Source organism: Siphateles boraxobius, unplaced genomic scaffold (genome assembly GCF_051911475.1).
Source record: "Siphateles boraxobius isolate OS27281-9 unplaced genomic scaffold, OSU_SipBor_1 16, whole genome shotgun sequence".
NCBI lineage: Eukaryota > Metazoa > Chordata > Actinopteri > Cypriniformes > Leuciscidae > Siphateles > Siphateles boraxobius.
The window spans coordinates 4,309,899-4,321,965 of NW_027508766.1; the positions used below are offsets into that span (position 1 = coordinate 4,309,899).

The 12,067-nt window shown below is 40.0% G+C and overlaps 1 protein-coding gene across 1 annotated transcript; it reads left to right on the forward strand.

Annotated features, from left to right (window-relative positions):
- The first annotated feature begins 6,011 nt into the window (after window positions 1-6,011).
- Window positions 6,012-12,067, forward strand: LOC143739074 (uncharacterized). The gene is made up of 2 exons (XM_077231191.1): window positions 6,012-7,319; window positions 9,102-12,067. Exons 1-2 carry the CDS (start codon window positions 6,614-6,616, stop codon window positions 10,097-10,099), a joined length of 1,704 nt encoding a protein of 567 aa, XP_077087306.1. The 5' UTR covers window positions 6,012-6,613; the 3' UTR covers window positions 10,100-12,067.

The window sequence follows — 12,067 nt, forward strand, 5'->3', positions numbered from 1 at the left end:
AACATTAAACACGTTTAGGCAGTTAGACTCTATTTGCAAATATCATGCAGTCTTTTTGCAAAACTCTAAACACATTCTCACTCATTAAAACACATCGCACTGTGATTAATTTGTGTCGCAAAACACTAAACACAACCGGCAAAAGTTCAACACAACTAAAACACAGTTGTCATTGTTAACACACAACACCTCAAAATTGTTCACACTTGTTTCTAATGATGTGATCAAACCAACTGTACAAAATATAAGCCGATTTTCGGTGCACAGGTGACACAGGTGCACTGAATGTTGATTCCAACTATAGATGGAAACAGTCTGAGAGGAAGAGCAGAGAAGAGGAAGAGTACTAGTGGGCGAGGAGACATAGGATGAGGATTTGTTTCCTACTAAGATTTTTTTTATTTTATTTTGTCCTCTGTACATAGCAATCTGTGATCCATTCATTTAAAATTATAACCAGCTAATATGATTCAGCTGAACTAATTCTTATACGGTAACTATTGTTTGATGCCCTTTAAAAGAGATAGAGTTGGGCCTAAAAATACACTGTAAATATACTGCATTTCTTAAATTTTCATCATCACACCTTCCCCCGTAAGCTAAATTAGCTATCCTTGTCCAATCAATGCATATTTTTCCAACTAAATAATTTTATAAATAAATATAAAAATAATAAGTGTCTAGGCTGAGAGCACCGCTTGAGAGAGAGAGAGCGAGCTGTAACTAAAGCCAGATGTTCTACAGCAGAGCCTGATTTAACCAATGTTAAAAAATTCCTAAAAACAAAACTGCCACTTCACTTCATTGTGACTTGTAATTTTTCTCTAGTATCAGTCACACATTTTTATACATCCTTCTAAGCTAAGCACAGCTGAGTCAGACAGTGCTGGGCCACACATAAGCACAAAGAAAAGGATTTCTGAGCACTGAATGACGCATGTAGCCCCTGATGCATTACCACAGACCCTGCTTTTAACACTGAAGTTCAAAACAGCCCCTGTAAATGCAAATCAGAACCAGAATTATTCATTGGGTGCTTTGTAAAATGGGTTTCCATGGGTGTGTGCTGCAGCCACCGATAGGCAATGCCAAGTATGTGCTGGTTGGTGAAAAGCTCACTGTCACTGAACTCTGGAATGACGAATCATGGTTTACCATCATACTCTCACATGGATGAGTTTGGGGGGAATGGCAGTATAACGCTACTTGACCAAATTTATATAACAAGTTAGTCAAGGAAGAAAAATGGTCTGTGGCTGTTTTCCCTACTTTAGTTCCACTGAAGGGACACACTTTGTGAAAACACTTGTCTATTTGTGTATGGCAAAACAACCTTGACATGCACTACTAAAAGCAGACTGCAGTTTATTTGTAGTTAATTATTGGTTGGTGTCCAGTGGTAAGTATAAAATGAAACTTAGACATTTGTCATGTGTTTGGCTGTTTCATGTGCTTAAATTGGCACACACACGACACTGTGGTATATGCTTTGTACAATACAAATGTGATCGTTATTATTTCTAATTCTTCTTCATGTTACAAGCTCTCCCGGTCTAGGGTTGGGAGAGGGTAACAGGATTACATTAAATCAAAAAGAAAATATTAAACGTGGAGGATTCCCTTCAGTCCTCTGCCCCAGAAATGAGTCAACCACTTGATGATGCAAAATAAAGTTATTTTATTTAAACAAAAGAAAATAGAAGCCATCAATCTTAAGGAGAGGGTATAGCCAAAACAACAAACAAAACGGTTAACTATTGGAAGGAGAACTAAACGACCTGTACAAGAAAGAAAATAAACACACTTCCTTCCACTCCCTGACTAACCAAAAAGAGGGATAAATGTATTACAAAAGAAAAAGTGACACAGCTTCCTATAACATAAAAAGAGTATATGTATGATAGATAGCTACAATAGCCTACCTTTAATAATGTTATGAAGAAGGAAAAAAAAACCACTACCTGATAGCAAAAAGACTTCAACGCTGTTTTGAAACCAGAGCACACACAAATCACAAGGTGTGCAGATTAACTGCAATACAAAAAAATCTACACACCAGTTTAACAGCAGGAACACAAATCTAGTGCAGACGAGATGTGAACCTCTCTCAAGCAGTGTTAGCTCTGCAGCACAGTCTTTACAAGCATCAGGTGTGGCTAATTAACTGCAATACAAGCAGAGTGAGGGAGAGAGACAGAGCACGTAACAATAATACTCCACACAGAGCAAAATACATATCCAAAAACCTTTCTACAGATAATATATGTAAACGGTCTTTACACAGCTCCAACAGTATTTACACATTAACTCTATTTCGGATATTTTTCAATCCGGTTTTAAACCCCTTCACAGCTCTGAGTCTGCCCTTTTAAAAGTTCTAAATGACATTTTTATAACGACAGATGCTGGTGATACCATGGCCTTAGTACTCTTAGATCTAAGTTCAGCTTTTGACTTTGTAGACCATAAGATTCTCCTATCTCGGTTAGAATGTTTGATCGGTATCTCAGGTATAGTACTTAAATGGTTTCAATCTTTCCTTTCAAACAGAAGTTTTTCTGTTAGATTAGGTAGTCATCTATCCTCTGCGACTCACCTCAACTATGGTGTACCCCAGGGTTCAATTCTGGCACCCCTACTTTTCTCACTGTACATGCTTCCTCTGGGGTCAATTATGAGTAGACTTGGCGTGTCATACCACTGTTATGCGGATGACACCCAACTTTACATACCCATAACACATAACGATAACACTGCATGTAAGAGACTACAAGACTGTCTCCATGAACTCAAGATGTGGCTCACTAACAACTTTATGCTGCTGAAGAGAAAACACAAATCATCCAATTTGGCCCCAGTGAGCTCTCCGAGAGATATTGCACTGACCTCGGTACCCTCACACCACACCTTACTTCCGAAGTTAAAAACTTAGGATTTTATCTAGATAGTAGTCTTAAGCTAAACAAGCAAATTAATGCCACAGTCAGAGCCAGTTTTTATAATTTACGCCGGTTGACCAAAGTCAAGCCATTTTTAAATAGGAATAGTTTTGAAACGATTATTCACGCTTTTATTTCAACACGTATCGACTACTGCAATTCATTATATGTTGGGTTACCCCTCGCTTCTATTTCACGTCTTCAGATGGTCCAAAACGCGGCTGCCCGTCTGCTCACTGGCAGCCGAAAACGAGATCATATCACTCCAATTCTTCGTTCTTTGCACTGGCTACCATTTCGATTTAGAATCGATTTCAAAATTTTATTATTTGTCTATAAATCGCTTTGCAACCAGGCCCCCAAATACCTCTCGGATTTAATTACTACTCATAATCCATCCAGATCACTCAGATCAAGAGACCAACATCTCTTGGCTGTCCCACGATCCCGTTTAAAACGTAGAGGTGATCGTGCTTTTGCAGTAGCCGGCCCCAAGCTGTGGAACACCCTACCATTATATATAAAATCAGCTTCCACAGTAGCTGAATTCAAATCGCTACTGAAAACTCATCTTTTCTCCAGTGCGTTCAGTGTACCATAACTTGTATGCTTCTTAATTAATTACTTTTATTTATTTTGTTTATTTGTATTTGTTACTTTATCTTGTCTAGTTCCTACTCTACTGTACAGCACTTTGGCCAACCAAGGTTGATTTTATATGTGCTTTATAAATAAAAATGATTTGATTTGATTTGATTTGATAATACGTCCTCGTTGTCTATATACTGACATCTGCCAGCAGATGGCGCTGCAGCACAACCTGCCCAAAGAACACAACAGAACACAAAATACCTTATTCACATCAGCGCCATCTTTAGAATTAAAGTGAGGCTGTGGGTGCTTCTCAATATCCGTCCTCGTTTCCTCTCTCGTCTGTCCTCCATCCTAAGACTCGGAAACCGATCGAGCTCAGCCATCTTGAAATACATCTCAATTCTCTAATTGCACCGCGAGGAGTAAGGAGGCTTCTAGTCAAGAGCAGGATACACAGGTGTATCCTTTGCGGAAGTGTTTTTATCGACCAAACTTGACGCGCGTATACATTCTCGTCCCCCTTAACATATGTCACAATCCCTTAATTTATACTTTACCTTTGCAGTTTAAATAAACCAAACATCTCACATATTTCAACAGGGTATTATTATTTATAATGAATTTCTCAAATAAACAAACTTCAACAACAAAAGGGCAGATCCTGATGACGCTGTGAAGTGACGCTCGAGTGATCAACTATTCGAATGTATAAAAAAGCTTTCATTCGATTCCTCCGTCCTCCTTTTCTTTCCTTTGCGTCCTTCCCTCGCGTCCTACAGGGGGTGGAGCTGAGACGCGAGGAAAGAAAACGAGGATGCACAAATAAGAAATGAAGAACCCTGTGAGGGATAGACATGCATCTCTTCAGGGCGCTGCTCTGAATAAGGTCTATAGCACAGTGAATCTCAACCAGGGGGGCAGGGCCCACTGGGGGGCCTCAAGATGACTTATATAAAATAAGACAAAACAAGCATTCAAATAGAAAAGGTAGAACATGTCGCCTTTGAATATTTTGGATAATGGGGGACATTCCGGTCAAGAAGGTTGAAATCCACTGCAATAACAGCACTGTTTAATCGTAGGAAGTGTAAATGTTACACCAAAATGATGGAGAAAATAGGTTTTTGATCTCTGTGTAAGTAATATGCAGTATTGTGGAATACATGTCTGAATCGGGTTACCTTTTCAAACAATTAAGAAACTGAAGGGTTAATGTAACGCGCACACTCAGTCATGTTTTTTCCTTCCACATGATTGTGTGGGCCTACATTACAAGACAGATTTTATTTTACCCTGAAACTGCAATATCCAAACGCTGAATCAAAAAAGCTTTATTCTTGTAATTCCCTCTTTTGTATAATCAACTCCATTCTCACCTCAAGAGTGTTCCATAAAGCCGGCAAACAAAGAGAAATAACTAAGTTAAGTATGGCTTGGCACAGACAGCTTAATTATGATTATTTGCACAATCTTTCATAATGAACCAGACATTGCTGCATGAACTTCATTCACTATAGACAGACATTCTATTTAAAAGACTTATGAAAAAATACGATGTCAGTGTATGAAGTATAAATTTACATTTTAGTATTTTAATTAAGATTATGTACCAGAACAGAACTATATTTAAATAATTGTGAGATTTATTAGTGGCCCCCAAAAAGGCCCCCTGGTTGAGAACCACTTGAGTATAGCCTAAGTCTTTCTGTTAAAGTCTTTCTGTTAAATTTACACATTGACTGATAGAGACAGACAGAGTATACATATAGTGACACATTAATAGATGCATAGATAGAAATATATATAGACAGATAGATTAATAGATAGATGCATATATAGTCGAGTCAAGTCATCTTCATTTATATAGCGCTTTTAACAATGTAGATTGTTCCCAGGCCCATCATCAACATCAACACCAGTAAAAACACAGGACAGTTTATACGAACTTTTTGATAATCATATCCGTGTAACCCAGATGATACACAATGGTACAGCTGATGCCACAGTGGAAGTGAAAAAATACCTCAACGATGCGTGTTTGCCCTGAACTCATGATCCCCTAACTTACTGGAAAGAGAGAGCAGTAATCTTTCCTCATTTGTATGTCCTTGCTAAAAAATATCTTTGCATGCCAGCAACAAGTGTCCCTTGTGAGAGGATTTTTTCAGAAATTATCTGTAAAAAAAGAAGTAGGCTAAGTCCTTCAACATCAGTGAGAAATTAATATTTTTGAATAAAAATCTGTAAAAAAAAAATTGTGGCTTGATTTCTTTTGTTAATATTCATTTTTCATGACCAAAATAACATTATGCACAGTGAGGAGCCTACAGGTTACAAGCTTCACATATTAGAAAAATTCAATAATAAAAAAACAACACATTTTTTAATGGCTCGTTGTCAAGGTTGTTTCAGATCAACACTTGCAAGTGACCACTAGGTGTCACCGTTGAGAAGGGTGACGGATTGTTTCGAAGCCTCGACACAATATGGCCCATTTGCTTCAACTGTTTAATTGTTTCACGAAGCCTCGATCTGCCTACCACTAGTGTAAACTACAGTTTTGTGTACGTCGTGATTCGCAAACACTAATCAATCTTTCGCTCTGGAAAATCGTCATTTTCATGCGCTTTGCTCACGCGAGAGTATGTCATTAAGCCGCGACCACATCTTTGACCAATCAAAAGTCAGGATTGATCTCCGCGTTTGTACAGTGGAAAGAAGGCTCTGGCTCGTAGCTACAAAACGAATGCCACATTCATGCAGATTAAAAATAGTATTGTCGTGAGCTTTCAGTGTGGTTATTTATTGAGCTTTCAACAAAACCCAGGCAGTGAAAGGCTGTATCTTCAGTATCTATTTGCGAGAGGAATGTGTGGGCTAGTTTGCTAATGGCAATGCTATAACGTTAGTAGCTTGTCAGGCTCGTCGTCTTTAGTTTCTCATTTCTGAGTGATTAGAAATATTGTCACAGCGAGACTCCAAAGAATGGGCGTTTCATCTTATAAAGCATCAAACGATTACAACAATAACTGATCAAATAGGTTTCTTTTTTGTTTGGTTGTACAGCAGAAGAATTCGCAATGAACTCAAAGCGCAACAACGGTGAAAACGGGGCGGGCAGAATCAATCCAGTGTCGGTACCAACAGCAACAAACAGCTCATCAGCGAGCGCTTCTCACCGTAAACAAACTATAATCAACTCATCTCATAAGGGGGAGAAGGATGAGTGCATGCAAAACACGATCCGGGACAAAAACTTCTCCATCTCCACACTCAGGACTCGCCTCGGACCGACCATCCGGTCCACTTTGTCCGCCGCAGTGGACACCCTTCTGGGCGAGATCGTGGCGGTGCTGTCCGAGACCCAGCGGGAGCTGCTGACCAAAGAGCAAGAAAACGAGAAGCTGAAGGTTCGGCTCGAAGTCTCGGAGAGAGAGCTCAAGACGTTGCAGGAGTGTCTGTGTAGCGCTCAGAAATTAATCGACCAGCTTCAGGGCCCCTTTGGAAACCCATCCATGCCGGGACATCACGTCTACGCCACCTCTGGACCCTTAAACTCGAACCGCTTAACCCATCGGAGTGCGCCCGAGCCGGATCCGCGCTGCTTTACTGGAGCTGAACCCGAATTGAGTGGCGCTTTGGGTGATGCCATACACGGCTTTGACTCCAGAGAAGATTTCAAGAGCTGCCACCTCTCCATTCAGGCGGATGGGACGGTGACGAACAGTTTTTATGACCCTATATCCGTCCATTCGTCTAATATCTGTTCAGACATGAACCGACCTGGTAAGACAACTATTACTTTTACACATGCAGGTACTGTTGCTCTTATGAATTGTTGATGTGTCAACTGCCAACACAGGACCATACAGGCATTAGACATTTCACTGGTGTGCATGTACAGTACACGTGCTCAGTGTGGCAACAACAGGGTTAAGGGATGCACAAAATATTGGTACCATATCGGTTATCTATCGACATTAGATATAGGCTATTGTTATCTGCCGATATTGGATATTTAATTGTGCATATTTTCTATTTTTATATACATTTAAATGACCATATCACTTACTTATTTCCATATTATTGACCATTCTATAATTATTAGACTCAAACAATAAAATTAATGAATATTTTAAAATTGTTGTTACTTTTAAAATATTCACATATTTTATGCATTTGCAGTAAATGCATAAAATGTGTGAAAATTAGGGAAATTTGAGATTTTAGAAAGAACAGCTCTCTTTTAGTTGACTCAGTTTAACAGTTTCATAATTAGTAGTTTATGAGATTATGAAATTGCCATGTCAAAGTTTTGAATGCCATTTCTCATATGCCATTTCTAGGGCCCTATAAATTCCGTTTTATCTGTTTTCATTTTTGCAAATTCCTTTTTTTACGTTTTAATTTGGGAGTTCAGTTTTTTTACACTTTACTGTTATTTTAGTCATAAAAAGAGTGTGCTTTTAATCTTAATGATTAAAATGTACACAAATAAAATAGGAATGACCTTAAATTTATTGAGGTAACAAACATCACATTTACTCAGTACTTTTCAGGACAACTACTGCATGATGCATCATAACACTGCACTCTAAGTACTTCAGTAACAACAAAATATTAATGGTTATGAGCTTTAAAGTTGCTCTAAGCGATGTTGGGTGACTCGCTTCTTGTTGACGTTCGAAGTATTGTCAAACAAAACGGAAGCTAGCTAGACGCTCCCTCCTCCTCTTCCGCGCGCTAACCTCCCAAATCCTTCTAGTCGGTTATTGGCTGGAAAAGTTTGTTATGTTTCGTGGTGAGGGTTAGCCCTTTTTTTTCCCCCCGTTTTTGGAGCCTGAGGTGTCTGCAGAGACGGCGTTTTTTAACAGTGTGTAAAGGGGACAGGCAGCTAGCGGATAGGAGATGTTTGCTGTTTGTGACACAAAATGTTTTGGCCTAAAAAACGCGTGACATCACTTAGAGCACCTTTAAACTTTATTAAAAGTTACTTAAACAAGTTTTCAAGTTGTAGGAGTTAATCCTTGTGAGCTAACTTTCTTCATTTAAGCTTCCCACCTATCAGAGACATCACCATTGAAATACATGATTGCCAGCCTCTTTGTGTTGAGTTCAGTGAGTGTCTCTCTCCTGCCTGTGAGAAGAGTTTTGTATTTGCTGAAGCTCCGCTCACAGTCAACTGACGTGGGAACTGCTTGGATCGGTACTGAGGGCTTAGCGTCGAGTTTCTTAACTTTTTCGCCGACGAAAGCAGAGCCGTTGAGAGCCGCTTCGCCATGCTTTCATTGTTTTGAAGGGGGAGGGGGAGCTGAAATGACGGGAGGGGTTGTATCGCCCAGATTTGCTTCCCTCGGTCTGCATTTTCCCCAGACATACGTTCTTCTCCCACACAAAAACAGAATATCATTCCAAATATGTAAAATGACGTGAAATTACGCGTTAACAGTAGATTCCGTGTTAATTTGCCAATTCCGCGATTCCATCCGCGCTTCCGTGTTTGCGGAAATTATAGGGCCCTACATTTCGCTTTCCTACCAGTGTGTAAATGTGTGATCTGTGTTACAGGTGAGATGGTGGATGACAGCAGAAGACTCTCGCACACCAGACCCCCCAACCCTCCCTCACACACTAGCTTCTCTGTTAAAGAGGAGCAGGTTCCTGCCTCTGGACAGGTGTGTGTGCGGGGAAGAGAGGCGCCTACAGAAGCCGAGCATTCAGCTCAGAGCGTGTGTGATCTGGCATACGTCCACGTGGTCGAGGAGGAAGGAGGCTCCCGTTCACACCATCACCCCTCTAAAACTACACCACCGCCCCCCTCCAGGCCTCACAATGGACCCTCTTCCAGTAGTTCGCCTACACAGGGGACCTCCGGACTTAGATCAGCCCAGAGAGATGCTCCTGGTTTGGGAATGACACCCAGGAGGAGCCCAGGTGTGGACGCCTCATCGCCAGAAGAGCCTATGCGGCGCTCCATCTCGGAGTTGATGGGGGAGGCACCTGGGGAACGTCCTCACTTGTGTTTGGAGTGCGGCAAGACCTTCCGCCTGATCTCTAGCCTGAAAAAGCACCTAAGGATCCATACAGGAGAGAAACCGTACCCGTGCACCGTCTGCGGCCGCCGTTTCCGTGAGTCTGGGGCTCTTAAAACTCACCTCCGCATCCACACGGGTGAGAAACCGTATTCCTGCTCCGATTGCGGAACGCAGTTTCGCCATCTCGACGGCCTGCGGAAGCACCGCCGCACACACACTGGTGAAAAACCGTATGTGTGCAGCGTCTGTGGGAAACGCCTCAGTCGCCTGCAGCACCTGAAGCACCACCAGCGCATACACACAGGAGAACGGCCGTGTTGCTGCCCACTCTGCCATCGAGGCTTTAAAGATCCGGCCAGTCTGAGGAAACACCTCCGTGCCCATCAGGGGGAGCCTGGAGCGGATGAAGCAATAGGCATGGCCGGTTTGGGAGAGGGGGACGGGGGATCCATGGATGATGAGGATATGAGATTCGGGATGTGGGGGGAAGAAGAAGGAAACGAAGGCGAGCCTGTGGTGGACTGTGTGTAGTCAAGCAAACAAATAAGCAAAAAAATGAACATTTTGGTCTTATAGTGAATTTAACCTCAGACTCAGAAAATGTTTTTTCTTTTTTTTGACCAAAATGTTATGTTAACTCTACGATCGAGGTTACATCTTGTCCTGCATTAAAAAAAACACTTCAGTGTTTTAGTGGCAACATAAAAACAAGCTCATTATTTGACAATATGGTTATGTAACACTAACATGATGACTTTTCCTAAATATTCACATATTATATCCGATGATGTCACATTATTTAGACCAGGACAAAACCACTGCAGGTCTTGTAGGCTTTTCCTTCTATGTGTTTTAGTGTTGATGCTCCCGTGGGACTAACAGGGTATTGTATGATCTGTTACTCACAATTATGGGTGTTGTCATTGGTGTAATAATCATTTTAATGCCCTCTTCAGTGAAAGAGCTGTTGCGTAGGCGTTCTGAGATGAACGAATTAAAGCCTTAACTGTGGTTGTATTGCACACTCCGATGTGCATCAAAAGCTGTAGTATTGTTTTAAATGAAGGTAACAGTTCAGCTGACTCATCTGTTAAAATGTGTTGTGCAGATCCACAGCTAACACAGAAATCAAGGAAACTTTAAAAGTGGTGCCCTCTAATGGATGTAAGAGGGAAAGACTGTTACTGCCAATTGTTTTTTTGGTTGGTTCTCCTCCAAAAATGGAGACGCTGTTTCGGTCATGGCCATGGCCTCCAATCTGTGTGGTTTTGTGAATACATTTTTTTTCCCCCACCTATTTTTGTTTGTTTTATATCTAAAAAAAATGAAATTTTGTTCATTCAACGTGTATATTCTGTACATAGAACTGAAATGGGTTTAGTCTTTAAAATTTCATGCCAGAAACTGGAGCTTTAAAAGATCCATGACAAGTGTTTTATTAACTTTGGACTATTTAAACTGTTCACTTTGTTATGATATTGCATTTTTTTCTGACTGTGCCCACATGTGATGTTGAATTTAGAGCTGTTGTTGCAGATGTTTGAAGATTGTGGTCCATCTGTAGTTGGTTCAACAAGTTCAACAAAAATGATTGCAGTTAACACCTAAAATGTAAAATTTTAAAATGTAAAAACACCCAATGCCCTCATGCTCAGTAAATATGTGGAACCGAATGTTTGAAATCATGTAAAAATCAAACATTCTGATTTATTTTATTTTTTTGGTAGTATTAAACCAGTATTTTGGGCTGGTCTGCAACACTTTATATGTAATACTGTAATAAAAATTGAGAGAGAGCAACATTTTTAACAAAATGGAGGGGAAGATTCAAAGTAGTTGTTCGTAATGTTTAAAATTCAATATATGGTATGATCAATGTAAACTTTCATTCTTCAGCATTAAACTTAATTGTAAGATATCTAAAAACAGGCCAATTTTAATAAGAAAACATTAACATCTGCGGAGAATTCCTTTGCTATAACAAAACATCTCTACTTGCATATCCTTCAGTATGTATTTACAGTCATTATATTCTTTTATAAAAAAGGGCACAGTCGTCAGCTCCCTAATATCTATAACCTTCAAGTTCACTCATATTCAGAATGATGTACCAACAGTATTATAATCATTGATCATTAAATCTTTCAAATGTATCAATTATTGAATCTGAATATAAAATGTCAGTTTGGTCGAAAAGAGTTTTCTGGCTTAGATGGGGACTGAATTTATCAATGTGTATATATATAAAAAACACACATGCAGGACTCATGAACTTGGTCAAATGAATCAATGAATCAACAGTGTTATAGGTGGCACTATTCATGAGGGAGTTCAGAACTAAGATGAAATTAGACATCTTTTCCTCTCTCTGTCTTTATTATATATAGTCTTTGTATATAGTTGTGTGAGTCTTTCTTTTCGTGTTGACTGGTTACACTGGGATGAGATGTCTTACTCAGGATACAACATAAAATAAACTACATGTATTTTGAATTTGAA

Excerpts from the sequence above, each read along its gene's own strand:
- LOC143739074 (XM_077231191.1), top strand. The coding sequence starts at position 6,614 with ATGAACTCAAAGCGCAACAACGGTGAAAACGGGGCGGGCAGAATCAAT. Across the intron at positions 7,320-9,101 it reads TTCAGACATGAACCGACCTG|GTGAGATGGTGGATGACAGC; the intron begins GTAAGACAACTA and ends TCTGTGTTACAG.